Below are 23,500 nucleotides of genomic sequence, written 5' to 3'. Positions count from 1 at the left end.
CTGACAACCAGTATTGTCTGATGTTTTAAATTAGAATCTATGAGTTTGGCTATTTTTGATTCTTATATAAGTGAAATCATATAGTATTTGTCCTTCATGGCTTATTTCACTTAGCATAATGTCCTCCAAAACTGTTTTTTTTTTAAACACAGGCAGTTTTTAATTTGCATGGTAGTGTGTGGGACTGTGAATAGCCATTAAATCTGAAGCCATGTAAAGTAACCTTAATATTTAGTGGGAAAATTGTAATCATTCTGTGACTTTTAAAAAATTGTCAGAACATTAAAAACTTTTATTGTCAGTTGTAAATGTGTAGGGAAGTGAAAAATAGTAAAACTGTTGTATTTTTTAGTACAATGTAGTTTAAAACATTAGAAGCATTGAGAATTATAGTGCTTTATTTCCTTGTAAAAACTCTATCAAGAGTAATTTGAACAGTGCTTGCTTTCTCATCATAGAACTTATGATATAGAGCAAGCATCTTTTCTATGTTTTGGTAAACTGTCATAATTCTTTCTAAGTTTGGATAAACTTTCAACATTTTCCTTTGCACTTTGAACACTGTGTAATATCTGTGAGAGTTCCTTTAATGTGAAGTGTTTTGCTGGTGTTACTTCCCCTGGGACATCTTCATCCTTTTTGTCACAACCACTTTCTGCAGTTATGTCAATAACTTTGTCTTCACTAAGTTCCTCTGGCTGTATATCTACAGCCTCTCAAACAGCAGCAGGGTAACAATCACATAGTCAGCTGTTTCTTCCATAACTCGATTTACATTCAATCCAAATTTAACTTCCACTGCTATCAGTATTTTTTTTTTTTTAACGGAGTCTCGCTCTGTCGCCCAGGCTGGAGCGCAGCGGCGCAATCTCAGCTCACTGCAACATCTGTCTCCCAGGTTCAAGCGATTCTCCTGCCTAAGCCTCCTGAGTAGCTGGGATTACAAGCGTCTGCCACCACGCCTGGCTAATTTTTGTGTTTTTTAGTAGAAACGGAGTTTCACCATGTTGACCAGGCTGGTCTTGAACTCCTGACCTCAGGTGATCCACCCGCCTCAGCCTCCCAAAGTCACTTTTTATTTCTCTGCTGCACTTTCATGTACTGCACTGTCATTATCCATTTTTGTAAAATGCCCGTGGGTTTATCACTGGGAGAAGAGGAGACAGCACAGCTATATACTCTTTGCTGTCTGTATGCAAACTGAATGACAGATGCACAGTGACCAATCACCAACAGACTTTGAAAGAAGTGATGTAATTGGTCACTGACCATGATGTACTGTGTATGTGTTATTTACATGGTGATTTGTAGACTGAAGAGTTAGCAATGAAGTTTTGCTTTATGAATTACTCATAATTAATATGCCATGTTGACTGAAATTTGAACTGTGTTCATAGTGGCCTAGTGTTATTAACTAAACTGTGGTAATTGAAATTTGTGCACATTGGGATATCGCAAAGGAGGGGCTGCCTGTACTCCAAAAGCTTTCCCATCACAGGACTCGGATATACCATTCCCTTTGTCCAGAACACTCTCCCCTCAACTCTCAAAGCTGGCTCCTTCTCATTCTCAGGCTGTAAGCTTAAATATCACTTCCTAAGAGATTCCTTTCCTGACTCTACTGTCTAAGTAGTCTTCACTTTACCTTCATTTTGTTTGTAATAATTATCACAATTTTAATATATATTTATGTGTTTATTTATTGCTACTTTTACTCTTCTCACTGTATTACATATGATCCACAAATAGCAGGGACCTTTCCTATTTTATTCACTAATATATACCCAGTGCTTAGTACAGTGCTTGGAATGTAGTAGTCATTCAATAAATATTTCTTAAGTAAATGAATAAATGATAGTAGGTCATTAGGGCAAAAGTAAATCAATTTGTATAAGAAAGAATTCAGGCACGGCATAGTGGCTCACACCTGTAATCCCAGCACTTTGGGAGGACGAGGCGGGCGGATCACTTGAGGTCAGGAGTTCTAGACCAGCCTGGCCAACATGGTGAAATCCCGTCTCTACTAAAAATATAAAAATTAGCCGGGCGTGGTGGCAGGCATCTGTAATCCCAGCTACTCCTTGGGAGGCTGGGGCAGGAGAATCGCTGAAACCCGGGAGGCAGAGGTTGCAGTAAGCTGAGATCGCACCATTGCACTCTAGCCTGGGTGACAAGAGCGAAACTCTGCCTCAAAAACAAAAAAAAAAAAGAAAGAAAGAATTAATTCCCAGCAGATTTCTGGGATGAATATTGAAAGATTTGTCATGATGGATTTTCAACATCCTGACCAAGTTCTGATGATAAGAAAAGACATAGGCCAGGCACGGAGGAGAGAAAACAGTGCACTTTGATTATTCACAATGTCAAAACTTAAAATGAATGCCTTTTAAAAAACATCACTTCAGCCGGGTGCGGTGGCTCATGCCTGTAATCCCAGCACTTTGGGAGGCTGAGGCGGGCAGATCACCTGACGTCAGGAGTTCGAGACCAGCCTGACCAATATGATGAAACCCCGTCTCTACTAAAAATACAAAAAATTAGCTGGGCATGGTGGTGAGGGCCTATAATCCCAGCTATTCGGGAGGCTGAGGCAGGAGAATCACTTGAACCTGGGAGGCAGAGGTTGCAGTGAGCCAAGATGGTGCCATTGCACTCCAGCCTGGGCAACAAGAGGGAAACTCCATCTCAGAAAAAAAAAAAAAAAAAAAGACAAAATTTATGTTGAGGGAAGAGCAAATATAGGGTATGGCCCAGGCTGAACACAAGGCCTGAAAATCATGGAGGATAATTGACTGTGGCCTAGTGTGTTGCTAAAGCTGAAATCCCCTAGAACCCCACCACTCTGGTATAGTATTTGCACTACTGGGAACAATGACTGGACATATGTATGTGAAACAAGAGTGGACTAATCTTGGATCCTAAGCACAGCACTATGAGTCAAGGGCCAAAACCTGGAAAACTGGCAAGTATACCTTATAGGGCCAATGTTTGCTCATACCACCATGAAGGCTGAAATGGAAGTACAGTAATAGTGGACTACACTGATACTTTGGTTCTTTCTTGCCACAAACTCCTTTTGGACAGAATAAGTTGTCAGGGTTCTTGGGGACAAAAGCGGTAGAGAGGTAGATGCTATATATCTGGTCATACCAGCATCTGAGGGCTTGAGTGATTAACTAGATCTTTTAAAATTGCACCACAGCTGGCCGGGTGCGGTGGCTCATGCTTGTAATCCCAGCATTTTGGGAGGCTGAGGCAGGTGGATCACCTGAGGTCAGGAGTTTGAGACCAGCCTGACCAACATGGTGAAACCTCATCTCTACTAAAAATGCAAAAATTAGCTGGGCATGGTGGCAGACGTCTGTAATCCCAGCTACTCGGGAGGCTGAGGCAGGAGAATCACTTGAACTCTGGAAGCAGAGGTTCTGGTGAGCTGAGATCGCGCCGTTGCACTCCAGCCTGGGTGACAGAGCAAGACTTCATCTCAAAAAAAAAAAAAAAATTCCACCACAGCTAGTGAGGGGGGGTTATGCTGTTTATACCACTGAAAAATCATTAGAGTAGTCACCACCTTTCTCAATTCCATCCAGGAGGTGGGGCAGGAAATGTTAGCTTGGGAAAAAGAGCTGTTTTTCATAGATATCAAGAACTAACCAGGGAAATTTATCACTGGAAGGAAAGCAAATACAATGGTCCCAGTTTAAATTCCTATCCTGTTTACTGTCTCCTCATAGACCTCCCCTTGGCTCCAAAATGGAGTTGCCACACCTCTTTCCTAAGCTACATAAAAATTAGAAGAGTTCCACAATTGTACCACATTAAAACAGTTCTGACACAGGCCTCCTTTTTTTTTTCTGGTCTGTAGCAAGCATTTTCTTGCTTTTGGGTGATAAAGCCACGCTTGAATTAGCCAGGTAAGACTGCTGGCATCAATGGCTATTAAGTTCCCCCTAGAGACCTCATTCTTCAATAGGAGGCAGCCTGCTCTGGTTCACAAGCACCAGAACCAGGGCCAAATGCATTATTCGAGTCTCCTGTAAAATGCTTGCTTTTTTTGTACCAAAGTGTACAAGAAGTAAATCAGAGTAAACAAGAAATCTCCTTGGTACACCAGACATAAACCACATTATTATTATTCAGGCTGCACATAAGAGGGAGGATACAATGTTGTGGGAAACAATGAGAAGCACGTACAAATATTCCATCAAAACTGTCACTGCAGTCTGGTCAGAGCCAGAGCCCTTGAAAAAGGCAAGTCTAGTTCCTTATATTCATTTTATTCCTTGAAAAAATAATTACAGAGATTTCTTAACCCCAAATCACTGAGTGCTAAGAAGCTAAGCCAAGGTAATAAGAGATCCTTGTATTAACTTTACCCAAATATCTTCCTAGCTACAAAATGGAAGAGTATTTGCTACTTGCAGAATGAAGCCTTTCATTGCTAGTGTCTGCATTTTCCAACTCTGGTAAACTGGGGGGTGGGAGAGACTTGGATGTATTCCCTGGTATAATTGTATTTTATTGGAAGAGAAAGTGCTTGATTTGAGTAAAATGTGGTCAGTCAGAAACTGATTTTGCCAGAGTAGGAAAAAATTCAGTGTTAAATGATACTCTGATCCCCATGGACAATTTGAGATAAAGACTTTAACTTCTGGAGACATAAGAGGGGGCCAATGGGCCTTATGGCTGAGATTTTTATGTTTGTTTAGCCTTGCATTAATGCAAGAGCTAAGGCATATTTTCTTGTGTATGTTTTTTTTCTTTACTGAGATATTCTGGCTGTACCTAAAAAAGGATATTAGGCAAAGGTAGATTGGCCAGCTTGATCAATTGGAAGGGATCAAAGTAATACAAGCAATGAAATGAAAAGAGCAGTGCCTTTAAATATTTGAATTGTAGTCCTAGTTCAGCCCAGATTTAGGAATAAACAATGGCCTTGGGAAGGTTATTTGCCATCTCGAGCCTCAATTCTTCACCTGAAAATTTAATAAAGTGAACGAAATTAGCGATTCTCTTTGTCTATGTCTTCCCCCACACTCATGAAGTTTGTAAACTGGAGCCACATGAATTTTCAGTGGCCTAACTTTAATTCTATCCCTTTCTTTCCTTCTCAAAAAGGCATATTAGAAGCATGCAAAAGAAAGGAGCTGTATTTTCACACACAAAAAAAAACTTTGCAGTGATCCCACTGATGTGAAAAAAAACTCACAAATTTTTTCCAAATTTATGCTTATTAACAATAACAATAATAATGTATTAATAAAAGTTTACTTGAAACCCTCCTCACCGTTGCCACATACCCATATGTGATATAAATTATTGATAGAGACAGGAGGCAGCCAAGGGCCCCCAACCCCGCGACCCCCAGCGAAACCCCACGTTCAAGCCTAAAACAGCCTGTAGGCTGATGAACAGGACTGCCTGTCCCGGATGAGGCCCGCCCTTTCCCCCCACTCCCCCGACTGATTCTTTCTGAATAATGCCCACCTGCACACTGGGAGGACAGGGTGGGGCCTTGGGGAAGTTCGCACTGCACCTTTTGGAGTGGGGAGGAGCTAGGTCTCTCCTGTTCCTGTGTGGTAACCTGGCATTCAGTCTGTGAGACGGGGGCCTGTTAACAGGAACCCCTCTGGCTTTGCTGAGTTTTTTTCCTTTTCACTCAATAAATTCCGCTCCCCCTCACCCTTCAAAGTGTCTGTGAGCCTAAACTTTCCTGGTCGTGTGAAAAGAACTCAGTTTTTTCTACAACATTATTATTGAGCACTGAGTGACTAGTAGTTTCTAAGATACCTTAGATCATTAATATTCTAAAATTGTGAAACTTCTCATCTGAAAATTGAAGAATTCAGATGAAGGCTAGCTTTCTGCAGACCTACTATTAAAGATCTGGAAAGCTGAAACTATCAAAAATCAGTGGCTTATTTTATCTAGGTTAAGTTACTCAATTACTAAAAATAAACTAGGAAACAAATTCCACTGTTGGCCAAGGAAAACATCATGACCCCATTCAACTTTTGGTCCCATCTCTTGTATGGTTTTCTGAAGTGAAGTGATTTTTTTTTTTTTTTTTTTTGAGACAGAGTCTCGCTCTGTCACCCAGGTGGCTGGAGTGCATTGGCGCGATCTCGGCTCACTGCAACCTCCGCCTCCCAGGTTCAAGCAATTCTTCTGCCTCAGCCTCCTGAGTAGCTGGGACTACAGGTGCATGCCGCCAGGCCCAGCTAATTCTTTTTCTTTTTTTGTATTTTTAACAGGGACAGGGTTTTGCCATGCTGGCCAAACTGGTCTGGAACTCCTGACCTCAGGTGATCCACCCACCTCGGCCTCCCAAAGTGCAGGGATTACAAGCATGAGCCACTGCACCCAGCTGAAGTGATGTTTTTAAAAAGCATTCATTTTAAGTTTCGACATTGTGAATAATCAAAGTGCACTGGTTTCTCTCCTCTGTGTGAGAACATGAACGTCTTATAATCACGTTGTCTGGATGTCCACGTGTGTATGGATGGGCATGTATGAGAGACGAAGGGAGCATAATGAGTTATGTGAGCCCTTACAGAGGTCTGGAATGAAACACCTGAAAACTCGTCACCTCTGGCTCCAATCCATAACCTCCACAGAATTGAGTAGCTTAGCTCAATATTCTCTGAAGAAATTTCTATTTGTGAGATGAAATTGAACTGCACTTACAAATTGGTCTTTTCTGATAAAGAAATAGATTTTTTTTTTTAGTGGTTTCTTAAAAAGCTTTAAGTGGTTTCCCTAATAGGCAACAAATCATAGAATATTCTCTATTATCCAAACACAGCAAGGCTTTAGAGCCTTGTTTACGACATGGAAAGCCTGTGAATTGGGTGTTTTCAGCAGTCTTGGTTTCTGATCCTATCGATCTTGTTAAAAAAAAATTTAACTGACTAAAAGTGATTGATCCAGGGGCTGTGTGGATGGCTTCAGCCTCACTTAAGCTATTATTTTATCATGTCCATGGCAATATGACCACTCACTTCAAAACTGCGATTCCTATTTTGTGGCACCATCAAATTCTAACCACATATTTCCTATTATTCTGGAGTAGTAAACTCACGTGATATGTTACATAACAAGGGCCCTCCACCTTTCCCAAGAGATGTGGGAGAAAAAAATAACTCGAATCCCTGTGAAAGGCTGAAAATCAAAGCAAAAATATAGAACAGGCAGAGTTGACAGGGAGTTTTTCCCTGTTGTTGAGGGCTTTGTCAAAGGTTATAAGTCTTATTGGAGACCAGAAATTCTGAATTTATCTAGCTGACAGGTAGTGCAACTAACCAATACAGTAGGAAAGAAAAATACCTATGCCACGTGAGAATGCATGTCGAAACCATTTCAACATTATCTCATTTTTCAATAGAGATTCACACTATTGAGTTTCTAACAACATGGGTGACTCGAGGCTTTCACACTTTCAAATAGAAAGTTTGGATTTGGGCCGATTTAGCCATACTTTTGTGCCAGCCCCCATTCGCTGTGAGAAATAGCTCACCAGGATTTTCAGAAATGTAGTCTGGCTACTGGATATAGACAGTAGTGTATTAGTAAATACAAAAAAAAAAAAGTTCAACTGTTTGGAGGAGGTTTTACTTGCAAAATTTAATCCATAATAATTATTTTAAAAATCAATTATCATTGTAATTTTCAAAGAACAGTATAAGTTTAAGTTCCAGGCTTTGATTATTCATTCAGTTGGGTGTTTTCAACTCAGTGATGATTCCTTGTTAAAAAGCTATAGAATAAAATTTCATCACATTTTTATCTGATGTAACTCAGTGTAATGGAATACTAAAATAAATAATGAACATTGGTCTGTCACTTTTTAGGTTTCATATACATTATCTCACTGATTATCACTAGACTATGAATTCATGTAGCTGGAGTGAAGTATATTTTTACGTTATTTACCACCGTATCTCCAACTCCTTGATAGGGCATGGCACAAAGTAGATGTTCAATTAATATTTGTTGAAGGAATGATTGAACCACCCTGTAATGTAGGCAGAACAGGTATTATCCTTTTTTCCATTTTATAGGTGAAACAACATTGCAGAAAAGTTTAGTGACTTGTTCAAGGTCATATAGCCAGCAAGGGTGGTGCTAGGCCTTGAACCTAGTTCTTTAGACTTTTCTCCAGATTGTTATCTGATCTAACTCTGGCACTAATTGGTAAACCCCACAATCATTCTGGGCTTTTTTTACCTTATACTTAAGAGAAGTGAAACAATTTCAATTGAATATTTGAGCTGTTTAAGAAATAAAAATCACATTGCCTCCCAAAATAAAATAAGAGAAGGCATTATTTCATGGCTCTGAGGTCTCAACTAGATCTAATATCATGGGCTTAATTTACAATATTATTTACGGTATCATTCTGACTTCTGAGAGCCTTATATTCACTAAAGAAGTAGTGCTAATGGTGGAGTCCAGAGAACCTAGAACTGTCAGCTGCTCCAGAGAAGGGATGCCCAGGGCCACTATCACAGGTCCACTTACTAATAATAAAAGAAAACTTCAGACCAAAAGCTTCTTCCTTAAGGAAGTCGGGAAGGTTGCTTTAGGTTATAAAGAGGCTCTGAAGAAATTCTGTCTCATTATTAACATGAAACTGTTCTAGAAGCTTTCTGGTAGTGATGTCTCCACCTGATGGCCTTGTTTACCCAGCTAACTCATCTCCCCTGTTCCCTTCCCCTTTCCCTTCCCCACAGACACACTCCATGCCATCTTCAACCACATGCACAATGGTTGTAAGCAGGATGTAAACTTTTATAATGAATTCATTGGAGACAGCCTGCTTTGCACATGCCAGCAAGAATTTCAGGGATGGTTTTCAAACTTGTATTTTATTTAAAAATGTCGTTATCCCCATCACATATAAGGCTTCTTTGCAGCAGCTTTGTCAGTATTTATTAGTTGCTACTTGGAGTCTGTTTTTTCAAAAGAACTGATTAGTCTCAACATCTTAGAGTGATATATTGTTTTATAGCAAGCCCAAATACAAGCTGAAGGCCCTGTGTAAATTACTTCCCCTAATTTCCTTCAGCCACTTGCTCGTTTAGAATGTACACAAACGAAAGATGTCAAGAACGTTTAGTCTGTTATACCTGCCATGGGTGGCTTCCCCTACAGCACACGGTGAAATCTGATTACAGAAGGACTGAGAAATGAAAGCTTTGCTGGAATTAGAGGCAGCTGTCTCAAATAAGAGTAAAGCAGAGCGTGGCACTACATTCTGCAGAAAGAGGCCTTACTGCAGAATATAGTTTTATGCATCACCATGATTCCTAAATCAAACCCAAGTCTCTGACCATCACTTACCGAAAATTTCGAACCATGAAGTTGTGACCATTTCTAAAAGCTGCATTGTTTAACAGGATCCTCAGATTAAACAGCATCTTCTTTTAATTGTGTAAAGGATGATTCTATGCCCTTGAAAACTCCACAGCAAGTTAGCCAGCGGGGGCCACCTAAAAACTAAGAAATGTGTTCAGTTGCAGTGAGGGAGCAAAGGTAATATCACCCTTCAGCTTCCTTATCAAAGTCCCCTGGTTAGAGATACTGCAGGGCAGGGTGCAGGAGCATTTGAACTTTATGCCAAGCTCCACCGCTGTGTATTTTTTTTTTTGGAAGAAATCCTGACTCTTTTATTGCCTGGCCTCCTCATTTTTCATAATATATTTATACTGTCACACGCATGTACAAAATCAATTGACAAGTACTCATTGAGGATATAATATATGCAAGGCACTGCAGTACTGGCTGCTGTGAAGGTGAGTAGAAGTAACTCACTCAGAAAATGCAAATTGGCACTGCAAAAACACAGATGTAGATGTGACAGCCTTGAGTAGTACTATTTCCATTTATTTCACTTTTCTACCTCTAATTGCCAGTCTTTCCACAAAAACAAATAGAAAGAAGTGCCCTGGAAGCTATTTTGGGGGTGCAAGACGATAGAGAAGGTATAGTAAAAATATCTCAGTCCTGGAGCTCCCTTTGTGCCTTGCACATAAGTCTTCAATAAAGAAATAATTGCTGGCCGGGCACGGTGGCTCACGCCTATAATCCCAGCACTTTGGGAGGCTGAGGCGGGTGGATCATTTGAGCCCAGGAGTTCGAGACCAGCCTGGCCAACATGGTGAATCCCTGTCTCCACTAAAAATACAAAAATTAGCTAGACGTGGTGGTGCACACCTGTAATCCCAGCTATTTGGGAGGCTGAGGCATGAGAGTCGCTTGAACCCAGGAGATAGAGGTTGCAGTGAGCCCAGATTGCACCACTGTACTCCAGCCTGGGTGACAGAGTGAGACACTGTCTCAAAAAAAAGAAAGAAAGAAAGAAAAAGAAAAGAAATAGTTGCCTATTGATTCTAACAGCACCCCACAGTCAGTACAAGTGGGAAGTGGGGATACCATATGCTCTTCCCCTAGCAGCCTATTCAGATCACTAAGGGGCCATCTGCAACTTCACATTTATTCATTTATCCTCAGTTAGAAATCAGGTGATTCAAAGTCAATTCTGTATCAGATACCGGGCTGCACTGAAGTTTCAGAGAGGGAAGATGACATCATCTTTGCAGAGTTCACAGTTCAGTAAAGGTGGTATGATTTATAAACAAATATCCATAATACAAGCCCATAGGAGAGGTCCAGACAAAGTTGTCTGGCTTCGAAGAAGCGGGAGCCCTCTAAGGTAGGAAGGGTAGGAGGAAGGAGAGGAGGGGCAGGGGTAGGGCTGTCTCTTCTGGTCAATTTATATGACTTTAGCAAACCCAAGTAAATATTTTCCAGAAGTTTGTGGAATACCAAAATTGTTATTTAAAGACCAACTATGGCCACCTCAGGAGCCGAGATGTTTGTGATGTCATAATTAATACTAGTAGAGAAATAAATATTGTCACCATTTCCTTCTACTTACAGAGAATGATGTGAGATAAAGTGAGGGGAAAGACTGACATTTCCCAACCTCTACCAAATCTTCCATTCTGGAAAGGATATTCCAGGCAGAAGCAACTGCTTGCAAAGGTACAGAGGTGAGAAGGGAGAGAGTGAATTTGAAAACATAATAAAGCATCTTTGAAGAGGCAAACAAGGCCAGTTATTGAATAGGTTTCAGAGAGCAAAAGCGCTCCACATAATACAGGAGTGAAATTGAATGTTTGCATGGAGCCTGAGGGAGATGAGGCCAAACCACAGGCTAATATAAAGCCCATAGCTTGACCCCATATCTTCACTGAACTGTGCTAGCCATACACACAACTCATATTGGTAATGCTTGGGGAGAAATCAAGAAGTGTCTGCAGTTCCATGCTAGAGAGTACAGGCAGCATTTCTGAGATGCCAAAGCAACTCACAAACCCTCCTAATGCTACAGATGCAGGAGCTCAAAGCCAGAGGGAACTAAAAAAAAGTTAAGATACCAATAACTCCCAGAGGGATTGGAAAAGGGGAGCTGCATCACAAGTGGGATGAAGTTAAAAGCAATTTCACTGAATCTCAAAAGGCAGGGCATCTCAATGAACTTGTTGAGGGGTAGATTTCAACTACCCAGCTTCTGCTGATTATGTCACATGTGGAGTCTGTTTTACTTTACAGGCTTTGATGTTCATCCTCAGAATTCATCCAGGGGCTCTTGTTGACCCCATGATTCCTCTAATTCAATTTTAACTCTCTTGTTTCGCTACCTATCTAGTTCTCTTTGTTCACCTAGCCTTTCATTCATCCATTTTTCTCTGCCACCATCAACAATTGTGCAGCCATCATAAGCCAATCCTCTGTGCTGTGTGGGTTCTGAGAGACAGAGTGATAAAACAGGAATGATGAGTTCCTTCCAATATTCACCATTTGGAATGACTCCAGAATACAATTTCTGTCTCTGCTCTCTGACCCCAAACATCTTAACCAGGTGGAGGGGCTTGTTACCTGCTCCCTTGCTTCAAGCCACAGGAGACCTCCAGCTTGACGTGACCCTCTTCTAACTTCTATCATCAGGGGGTGGGGATTAGATGGGGTTCCTGAAAAAGGTGGCACTGATTTTTGATGAATTGCAAGAATCAGAAAATAGTCAAAACTGGAGGGAGCTACAAAGAATATTGTAGCAAAAAAAGGAACCTGTGAGTAGACCTAAAGGAAGGAACAAATAGAGTGTGTAGGGTAAAAACAAATGATATATAACTGGAAAAATACATTCCATCATTGGCCATTGAAATGAAGCCCCACCACCACAAAGCACGCTATGAAAACAAAAAACTATGAGTGTCTGTGTCTTGTTTATATCCCCTTGGCATTCGGTCTTCCCCTACATACCTGCCACTTCTTAACGCAAATACCCACTGCTGTCTTCTTGAGGATAAACTTCTCATATTCCTCACTCTTTGTGTGGGTGGCTTTGTCCATTTTGTGTTGCTGTAACAGAATACCACAGACTGGGTAATTTATAAAGAAAAGTTGATTTGGCTTACAGTTCTGGAGCTGGGAAGTTACTTTCTAATTAACAGATGGTAATGGTAATGGTAGTTTGTCTAAAAATATTGATTCAGGGGTGTTTTCTTGCTACATAACCACTAGGTATTTATTCAAACAGGTGGGCCCTAGGGGAAATTGTGAAATCAGTGAGGATTATCTCTGACCCCCTCTCCATCCCTTTTCCTGCCATACCCTTTCAATTGAGGCATTTGAAGAAGGTAGACAGGGTCCTTCATAAAGGCTAAAATTCTGAACAGAGTGTGAAATGCCAATCATCAAATTCAAGTATAATCTCGCTTCTCTCTTGTCATATAGACCACATTTCCATTGAAATCATTATTCTGTTAATCATTTGCCCTGAAAGTTATTGATTTTAAGCAGAATCCAGAATTTTTTGAGCTTAGATATGGACAAAAGTCTCAAGTTTCCATACCTGGTTCTTTTTATTTTGTGATCTGGTAAATTTCTGCACAGAAGACAAGATTAGGAAATGCACAACACAATTTATGAAGTAAGAAAGGGGTAAATAAATATGGTTAATGACCCAACCTTGTGTCAGAGGCAGTTGAGATGCAAAGCACGAGGTTCTCTTTCAAGGATGCCCTTTTATCTCTTCAAGTTCCCACACAGAATCCTAGAGCTATCTCTTCTCCCATAGGCTGATTCCAATTCCTCTCCATTGGAAGTACAGAGGTTAAACTGCATAAAGGAGATTTGTTAGCAGACTGAAAGCTATCAGGCACAGAGCAAACAGGGAAATCACAGAGGTTCAAAGTTCACAAGTGTCTCAACAATCAGCCCTAATGCTCCCTGTGACTACCAGACACTCCCAGGGCCTGAGTGATGGGGATCCCATGAGATCATTTTCATTGCTTTCTACTGACCAGGGTTTGGTCTAGGAGCACTGTCCCAGTAATAATTTTCATGGCAATATTCTCCCCTTGAGCCCAGGAAACGTGTCTTGGATGGCTTCAAAAGTCACTGCTTGGTGAATGCCTTCTCTGCCCATTTCTACTTTTTGGTGAAACTTGAAACCATCTTTGTAGTTGGTGCCTCTCTTCAGACCCTACTTGGGAGGTGCTCTTGACCTGCTATTGATTGCTTTATTGGGCTATATCTACTAAGCAGGGGCTCTGCCCTCACCTTAAGCTAATGATTAAACACAGCCTTCTTCTCTCAAGGCTGCTCCACTGGTAACAACTCTGTGGCCTGTAAAGATGGGACCTATTTAGGGTCTGGAAGATAGACCATGGGAATCCTGTCTTCAAGATTGAAGAGAAACAAGCCCTTTTCATGGGGCTTTGTTGAGTGTTTGGAGCCTAGGTCATAGGTGCTACATATTCACCATTATTGATTTATTCCTCCAGAATTTTTCAACTGGAGTTCACCATTTCTTCCAGGGAACCAAGGAGTTCATGGATTTCCAGGTCACCTTCATTGTTATGCAATGTATTACCATTAAGAAGTAAGCGAATCATCTGGCAAGCAGTACTAGCAGCTCCTACTCATAGCTTTGTTGTGAGTATGAAATGTAATAATGAATAGAGAGTACTGTAGCACAGTACCTAGCTCAGTGTTCAATAAATGTTAGCTTTTGTTAACTACTACCATTGGCACATGTGGTGAGAGGCCCCATCCCTGGCTCAGTTCTTGGCTTATTCTAATCACTTTCCTACAAATAAAAGTGTTGAGGTGTCCGTCTTTCTTTCATACCCCCACCACACTCCAGAGCTGTATTAAAAGTGAAATTCAGGCTGGGCATGGTGGCTCACGCCTGTAATCCCAGCACTTTGAGGCGGGCGGATCACGAGGTCAGGAGTTCGAGACTAGCCTGACCAACGTGGTGAAACCCCGGCTCTACTAAAAATACAAAAATTAGCCAGGCATGGTGGCGGACACCTGTAATCCCAGCTATGCATCGAGAGGCTGAGGCAGGAGAATTGCTTGAACCCGGGAGGCAGAGGTTGCAGTGAGCCGAGATAGTGCCACTGCTCTCCAGCCTGGGCGACAGAGCGAGACACCATCTCCATTAAAAAAAAAAAAAAAAAGTGAAATTTAAGAAAATAATAAATTTAAATACAATAAAATAAAGAATAAAAAAAGACAAAAAACAACAAACAAAGAAATCACACTCTTGTCGTCTAAACTAGTGGAAAATAAAAAGGAAACAGTGCTTCTTACTGAAGACCTATGATGTGTTTTCTTCTTTCTTCTTTTCTCTTTTTGCCTAAATAATGTGAAAGCCAGGAACTTTGTTCTCCCTCAGTACAACTGTCTAACATTACAAGTTTCTAATCTTTTATTGTCCTTCTGTGACCCTGTTATGCTAACCAACATATCCCATTTAAGATGAAAATAAGATAAAACAATAAATGACTGTTAAGTACTTCAAAAATACAAAAGACTCTATAAATGCCAAGAGTGATTATTGCCTTCCGGTGTAATGAAGATGCATAATAAAAATGGATCATAAAATCCCTTCGCTACCATGGCCACTACTCTTTTTGCCAGTTAAAATTTACAATTACAGTCTGTTTATTCAAAGCAACAGGGGACATGGAAACAACTCAGTCATTTTCTAAAGTAGGTTCCCCCAATCACTTGAACACAGAATGACTCTAGAGACATCAGTGATACATTTTTCAAAATCCATATGAAAATAACACATCATCTTCAGTGTCTAATAATGTCACTGAAACCTCCCCACCCCCATACTCTTTTTCTCCAATGCATATGTTGTTCACATATCATCTTCTGTATGTATTGCTTAGTTTATATTACTACGAGGTATTTTTTCTTATGTGCATCATGGCAATAGGAAACTAGACAGAGAGAATAAATAATCCAGATAATTTTGGGTTAGGAAGGGAGCAAAACAATATGAACAATTTCACAGACATAACATTGAGTGAAAAAACTGGATATAAAAAAGTGTGTTTTTCATTTACAGAAAATTCAGAAACTGGCTGGGCGCAGTGGTTCACACCTGTAGTTCTAGCACTTTGGGAGGCCGAGGCAGGCGGATCACTTGAGGTCAGGAGTTCAAAACCTGCCTGGCCAACATGGTAAAACCCTGTCTCTACTAAAAATACAAAAAATTAGTGGGGCATGGTAGCAGGCACCTGTAATCCAAGCTACTCAGAAGGCTGAGGCAGGAAAATTGCTTGAACCCGGGAGGCAGAGGATGCAGTGAGTCGAGATCGTGCCACTGTACTCTAGCTTGGGTGACAGAGCAAGACACTGTCTCAAAAAAGAAAAAAAATCAGAAACTGACAAAACCAATCTATGGTGATAAGAGGATACAAGAGTGGTTAGATTTATAATGGAACGTTCATTAAGAGGGCACAAAGGAGGCCTTACTTTTACTTTAAAGAACCATATTATCTGCATATTATAACTTTGATTCTTCTTATTTGTTTCATAATGTTTTACATATGTTATTATTCTACCAAAAAATTAAATACTATGGGGGGTGGGAAATAAGCATTTTTGCCTTCTACCTAATTTTAAAAATAATATCCTGGTTTATAATTTCTCTTGTTTAAAGAGAAACATGCTTGATCTTGTTTGCAAAAAAAAAAAAAAAAAAACCAAAAAAACAATGAAGGGAGCAAACTGTGAATGTATTCTTTAGTTTAGAAGAAACTATTTGATCAACTTAAAGTTAAAGCTATTTGCTAATATTCCCATTATAATTTCAAGTGGAAAAGCATTTTAAACCTGCCAGATGTAACTGCCATTCCTGGAAACCCACTTATTTCTCTGGGTCTGGGGAAGCTTGGGGACTTTAGTAGAATTTTACAAGTAATAAGATGTGTGGAGGGATGCAAAAAGTGGGGTTTTCATTGGAGGGTCTGAACATATTCTCGACCTAGGATTCAGGGTTATTTTCAACCAAATTCATACAATAGTGTTTCACAATTTTGAAATTTACCACAATTTTCAACACATTCTGTACTATTTTCTTCTTTTTCATCCCAACACTGCCCTTTGATTTGACAAAGTGATGTTGGCACCTGACACTATTCCTTAACTTTATTAAGTGAGTATAATTAAAAGTTATTTGCGTTCAATTATTTGCTTATCTGCTTTTTTGATTGTGCTTTCTCTTTTCATCAATACCAATTTTAGCTTCATTTAATCAAACTGGTGAAATAATTAGATAGATAAGAAATTTAAAGTAAAACTGATGCATCAACCTTGATAAGACCCTAAGGTCTCCTAGAATATCAACTTCCTTTATCACCATTCTCCCTAAGGTTCACCTTGATTTTTATATGCATTTTAACTTTTGTGGACTGGGGTGGAGTGGTTACTGAGGGGTCCATTAAAATAAACATAAAACGTTAAAGGGTAAGTAAGGTAAAAATGCTTTAATATCAACTATTATAGGGGAATTCCATAAATATGTAGAATCTAACATATGTAAAAGTTTCATATTCAATAAGAAACTGGGTCAAAATGATCATTTAAAACTACCCATTAGTAGGAGGAGGGAGAGGAGCAAAAAAAAAAAAAAACTATTGGGTACTACGCTTAGTACCTAGGTGGTGAAATAATTTGTACAACAAACCCCTGTGACAGGAGTTTACCCATATAACAAACCTGAACATGTACCTCTGAACCTAAAATAAGCATTTAAAAAAAGCTACCACTTAGATAAAGGGAACGATCTTGGACTATGTATGCATTTATTAAACTCCTCATGTAAGCATAGTACCTTCCTTACTAGATTTGTGAGAGGTCTAAGATGATAGAGCATTAGACATAGATGGATTAGATACAGATGGGCCCTGAATATCTTAGTTTAACTCTCTCCTCCAGAGGACCAGAAAGGTACAGTGATTTCCTTAAGATTAGGTAAAGGTGGGAGAAACAGAAAGAAAGCAAGTGTTGAAGTGAGAAATAGAAAACAACTTCTGGACTCCTAATGAAAGCACTTTCTACTACTGATTCAGACAAAATAAGTTTTCATTGCCTGGCATCCGAACCCGCCCCCCAACTAGTTCCCATTGTGTGAGTCTTAGTGTAAAGTATTACTCCCTTTCTCCACCCGCTGCTAAGCCAGGTCATGGGCACATGATCCAGTCTGGAATGCTCCCCACCTGGGGCTTTGGATCTTGAAGGACTAAAGTAAAAGAGGCAGTGAGATGAGATTTACCAACCAATAACGCTGACTGTGTCCCGTGGCTAGCAAGGCCTTGCCATGGTGTTTAGGTCCAGCAGTGGTTGTGGACTTCAGCAAAGTCAGCAGCAACATCCTAACCCAATTTCCTGCTGCCTCTCTTCCCTAGTTTCTCACCTTTGCCCAAGTATTTCTCTCTAGACTTTCCGTAAACTCTATGCATTCCCTGATGGTTTTTTGCCTTCTACCTAATTTTTCAAAGAATATCCTGGTTTATAATTTCTCTTGTTTAAAAATGAACATGGTTGATCTTGTTTGCAAAAAACAAACAAAAAAAGGAAGGGGGCAAAGTGTGGATGTATTATTTATTTAGAAGAAACAATTTGATCAACTTAAAGTGATCCCACTAAATCCTTTTTATTTCTCAAGAACTCTGACGGATTCAGAAACCGGTGTCACAAAACAAGCCACAGGCAACTGACTCTCAGGGAAAATTAAAAATCAGGACTGGTTGACTGACAGTAAACTGAACTTTAGAAACACAGCTGCAAAACAACTTAAACAGTTGCCTATGGTCACCTGGAATGCCCATTGAGAGTATGATTCAAGAATAGTATAAAGGGCATGAGGAGTTCAATGACAGCTGATGAGGTGGCTATTTCTTATAACAAATAGCTTAATGGTGAAAAAAGTCATTTGCCTCAGCAGATCTGAGATGGTCAAAGATAAATTCAGACTCTGGTTTGATCCTGCATGCTGATCAATTACAATGTCAGTAGTACTCACAGCCCTGACAGGTTTCTTAGGTGGATATTGTGGCATTATCTGAGTTAGATTGAAAGCTGGAAAATTGACATGGAAATACATGAGAGGATTTAGAAGACCCCATGAATGCCAAACCCTTAATTCTCATTAAATCTCTTTTGCCAGCTTCAGAAATCTCTCTTGCTTTGTCTGATGAAACTGTTCTTCCCTTGATTGAAGATGCTTTTTTTTTTTAACCTGAGGGAGTTACTTGCAAGAGAAAGCCAGTTCTCATCATCCTCCTGTCTTCTCTATCATTTCCCAAGATTGTCAGATTTCAGCATGGCCCTTGGAGGACGGTAGCAATAACAAAGTCAAAAGCCAGACAAGGCCAAAGAGCTTCCAGATTTCTAGTTTATAATGGAAAAAATTCAGGGAATTGTGTATGGGAATAGAGTGTAAGGATGACTGATGAAGGTTGAGAAATGTAATTATAGATTGGTCTGGATCCAACAATTCAAGATTCATTGTAGGTCGAGCATCTATACCGAATCCAAGCGGTGAATACGGCAAACGCTCCCAGTGAGCAAACCTTCAAGCAGTGCCTCTCACTGCATTTTATGTGGAGGGAGAGAAGACCGGAGGCATAGACCTATACCAAATCATGATCAGGGGTTAATGGTTTGGCCAGATATTTAGGGACATGGAAGGAACAAGATTAGAGACTGGAGGCAAGGAAATTTGGAGAAAAATGTAGATGGACTTTTCAGAGAGTGAGAATATTTGTTGTCCCTTGTGAATGCATATCAGAAGGCACACAGTGCAGAGGAGTCTCTTATGTGTGTCTCATCTTTTACTCTGTTAAAAAATGTTACATTGCATTTTAAGGATATAAATACAATACAAATGTTTCCTACATAAACAGCAGCCAAGAAAAACACAACATTGTATTGAGAGACATGCATCTTCAATGAAGGTCAGGTATCAACAAACCAAGAGGTTTCTACCAGGAAAATGTTGACTAAGGCATGCTATTTGGTGGGCCTGTATGTGTTTTTTTGACGGCCCAGCATTTGAACTTACAACTAGATTTGGTGATCTTAATGCTGCTCTCTCATACAAAGATCTGGAGAGATAAAGGGGCTTTCCAACGATCAGGAAATGGAGGAAGGAAGGAAATGAGGGAGAAAAGATAGAGAACTGGAAATAAAAACACAGATCTCTGTACTCTTGTCTGCTAGTTTCCTGTTGCAGATTAATAAAGATTTAGGAGGTCATTGTTAGTGGAGACTTATCTTTTTTTAGAGGAGAGAGAACTACCTTGTTTCTGAGCTGTTTCTTAATATCTACAAATCTCTAATTGTGTGAGTCTTGAAAAAAAGCAGAAGTGCAATTCCTACCAGGAAGGGCAAAGGCAAGCAATATTCTTTCTTCCCACCCCTTGGCAAACAGGGTGCGGGCAGGTGAACTAGCCTCGGCCAATTGAATACTCCCACCTAGGACTTTGCTCTGGAGACTATGACTGAAAAATCAAGGGACAATAAAATTAAAACTATGGTGAAAGCGGTACCTGCATCCAGCAGTGGTGTCCTAGCCAGATTGCTCCTGCTGGGTAGCTTTTCTTGATCTCTCTCTTTTTTTTATTTTTATTTTTTTATTTTTGAGCTTCATTTCCCACTGATTGTGTGCACCGGCTGACAGCCTCAAATACTAGATACCTATGTATGAAAGCTGATTTGAAAGCTCATTTGCATGGCTACATCAATGAGCTCACATATCTTCTAGCTTCTGGTTGGGTTTGGCCAATGAAATCCCAGCAGGAGAATGGAGGGAGGGAGTAGAGTAAAGTCAGAATTTTTATTCTCCCCTTTCTGTAAGGACATCTTGGGTTGGCTTGCTCCTTAATAGAAATTCACTGTTTCTCTCAAGATATACTGCTCTACACAACTCTCTTTCCTTCCAAGTTCTAATAAACTCTCCATTCCTTTCTCTCTTTGGGCCAAAGAATAGTAACAGGTCTAATGCTGTTATCCCTGGATCTTCTGCACAATGCCTCATGGTTGCCCCAATCTCCTTCCAACCCCTCAAAATTAGTTCTTTTATAAATAAATCCTTCTCAAATTATCCTAACAAGAGGGTGTAATCTGTTAGTTGGAAACCTGATTGATATGCCTTCAAGGACATTTCTTTTCTGGTTAACTTTGTGCCAAAGAAACCCAACAGACTTAACACTCTAAAAGGGGGTTAAAGAAGGGAAAAAAAAAACTCAGAGTTGGGATCAAAGGTGAAATTTTTAGTGAATGGTAGTAAATGAGACTGAATGTTTTCAAGGGACCCTGTTAGGAAAAAGTCGCCCACAGAAAGGCATAGATAAAAATGGCTCAAAATACACTCAGAATTTTCAAGCCTGATTCCCAATCACAAAGGGCAGTGACTAACAGCTGATGTAAAAGGGAGCTTCTGTTCACAGATATACAATTGCTGAACAGTTGGGCCATTCATTTTTAAGTGTCTGACAGTCAGTTAGTCCTCCCTTTCTTCCTCCCTCCCAATTCCTATAGTGCTTTGCACAAAGTAAAATGCACATAGGTTTTTCCAGATGTCTCCTCCTCAATTTTATTTTCTGTCAGAGACACAGCTGTGCCATATTTGCAATAATGCAGCATGAAAAAGCTATTAATCTGGCTCCATCTAGATGCACCATGTCTAACTGCAGGGCTGCCTGCAGCTTAATTACAGGAGTGGGTAGGAAGCAATGAAATTTTAAAAACACAGCCCATGAAACACAAATAATAGGAATTAAAACTCTGGGAGAAAATAAGTAATAAGTAAAGAGCTTGCTGAAAACCAGACACTGCAGGTTTTGTACACATCATATCATTTAAACCACACAACCATCCTGCAAATTAGGAGGTGTTATCCTGATTTACCAGAAGAAGAATCAGAGACAGAGAGTAAGCAGCTTGCCCAGATTACTAAAGTAGTAAGTGATAAAGCCTGTAGTCAAAACTGTGCTATCCCAAGCCTATTCTCTAAACTGGGGTGCATGTCCCCTAGGGCAGCGGCCCCCAGCCTTTTTGGCAACAGGGATCAGTTTCCTGGAATACAATTTTTCCATGGACCAGAGGGTGGGGAATGTTGGGAGGATGGGGCTGGTTTTGGGATGAAGCTGTTCCACCTCAGATCATCAAGCATTAGTTAGAGTCTCATAAGGAACGGGCAACCCAGATCCCTCACATGCGCAGTTCACTATGGGGTTTGTGCTCCTATGAGAGTCTAATGCCTTCATTCATCTGACAGGAGGTGAAGCTCAGGCGGTAATGCTCTACCGCTGCTCACCTCCTGCCGTGTGGCCCGGTTTCTAAGAGACCATGGACCAGAACGGTAGAGGTCTGCAGCCCCAGGGGTTGGGGACCCCTGCCCTAGGGAATGCTCTAGACAATCCATCTTGGTGGAACAAAACAAATAATATAAATTTTAATTATCTTTATCTCACCCTTTAAAATCTTTTGTTTTTTGTGTATGCTTTACAATATACACAATATAGTAGTACAGTAGCACATGCATACAAATATATAAATACACATGTATTGCTTCTGCTGAGTAATCTTCCTTGATCTCTGGCTTTTTTTCTCAGCCTCAGTCCTCAATCTTCTGACTTGAGTCTGTGCACCAGCTGATCGCATCTAGTGCTAGATATCTACCCAGGAAAGCTGATTTGCATGGGCTACATTAATGAGCTCTCATGTCTTCTGGCTTTTGGTTGATTATAAATGAAGATGTGTAAGCTAAAAGGTCTGAAGACTGCTGTTCTGTGCTCTTTCAAGAAGCAGTAGAGTGTAGTTACTAGGAACATAGATTCTGGAACCAGGCTTCCTGTGTTCAAATCCCAGCCCCCACCATGTTTTTGCTGAGAGACCATGGGCAACTTAACTTCTCTGCATGCCAGTTTTCTCTTCTGTAATAAGGGGATTTAAAGAGTTAATACATAGAGTGCTTAGAACAATATCTAGCAGTAATAAGAGATATTAACCTAAGCCATTATCATCATAGTACATGATCCTTCAAAGTAGTCATTCAGGACATTACCTATTCATACAACTACTGTCACAGATACCTCAAAATTCTTCTTTTGAAACTCTACCCTGAGGAAGGAAAGTGCAAAATTTCTTCTCTGGCGTAATAAAATGTGCAGTAGACTGTACCTGCCTTCTGTTTCTTGTTCATGAATAAAACTCCCTGGCTTTGGACCTATGAGTCCTCAAATCATATATCCTAGAACTGCACTAAAAAAGTTTAGAAATCAAAGAAGTAATTAGAATCTGTTTTGTAAATGTATATGCTTATGGGATTTCCCAGCGGAGTTTGTAGAGACACACCTGTTTATCTGATTCCATATAGAGAAATAAACAGCGATGGCAGCTGCATTGTAATGCTACTTAAAATTGCAAGCCTTGGACGTTTTGTTGAATGCTGTCAAGAAAGAAACAAATACAGCTAGGAAGCATAATCCATCAAACGTCTTCCTTGTTCATACATGCCTCTATTTCTAGTTGACATACAATGTTCCAGAAATGAATAACAACTTGAATTAATAGAGGAAACTGCTAAGACTTGTGCACGTTGTCAGACGTGTCATGGCTTCTGTGTATCAGCATGATTTCCTAAGGAGCAGAGGAATATTTGGCCGTGTATGAAGGGGACACCGAAAGCATGCATGACTGTTGAGAGATATAAAATTATACCTGCCTTCTCCAACATGAGGGAGGTGGATCCACAGGCTTAAACCATCTGACTGCAGGGATTGTGGCAGAGCTGTTTACTACTCACTGAATGTCCACTGGCTCTCCCACATTTCCCAGCCTCTCTGCAGTGCACAGAGGCACATGACACTAAATCCAGCCAATGGGTTGTAAGAAGGAAAAACATGTTACTTGTGGCCTGAAACATTTCCGTTTATATCTTTTTTTTTTTTTTTTGAGACAGAGTTTTCTCCTTGTTGCCCAGGCTGGAGTGCAGTGGTGCGATCTCAGCTCACTGCAACCTCCGCCTCCCGAGTTCAAGTGATTCTCCTGCCTCAGCCTCCCAAGCAGCTGGGATTACAGGCACCCACCACCACGCCTGGCTAATTTTTTGTATTTTTAG

The 23,500-nt window shown here is 40.3% G+C and overlaps 1 protein-coding gene across 2 annotated transcripts in view; it reads right to left on the bottom strand.

Annotated features, from left to right (window-relative positions):
• The window catches only part of OTC (ornithine transcarbamylase), a 91,623-nt gene that overhangs the window by 62,473 nt on the left and 5,650 nt on the right, over positions 1-23,500 (bottom strand). Inside the window, exons 2-3 of one of the 2 annotated variants that reach the window (XM_057301046.1) lie at positions 12,328-12,426; positions 9,343-9,498 (exon numbers count right to left, since the gene is read on the bottom strand). In XM_057301046.1, coding sequence (XP_057157029.1) covers positions 9,343-9,419 — 77 coding nt within the window. In that variant the 5' untranslated portion in view covers positions 9,420-9,498; positions 12,328-12,426. Of the gene's footprint in view, positions 1-9,342; positions 9,513-12,327; positions 12,427-23,500 lie in introns of those variants that run through there. The other variant, XM_003815381.5, reaches the window with a different exon arrangement.

This window comes from Pan paniscus, chromosome X (assembly GCF_029289425.2).
Source record: "Pan paniscus chromosome X, NHGRI_mPanPan1-v2.0_pri, whole genome shotgun sequence".
In the NCBI taxonomy this organism is placed as follows: Eukaryota; Metazoa; Chordata; class Mammalia; order Primates; family Hominidae; genus Pan; species Pan paniscus.
Note: the sequence above shows the minus strand (reverse complement) of the source record. Positions and strands in the feature narration are given on the sequence as shown.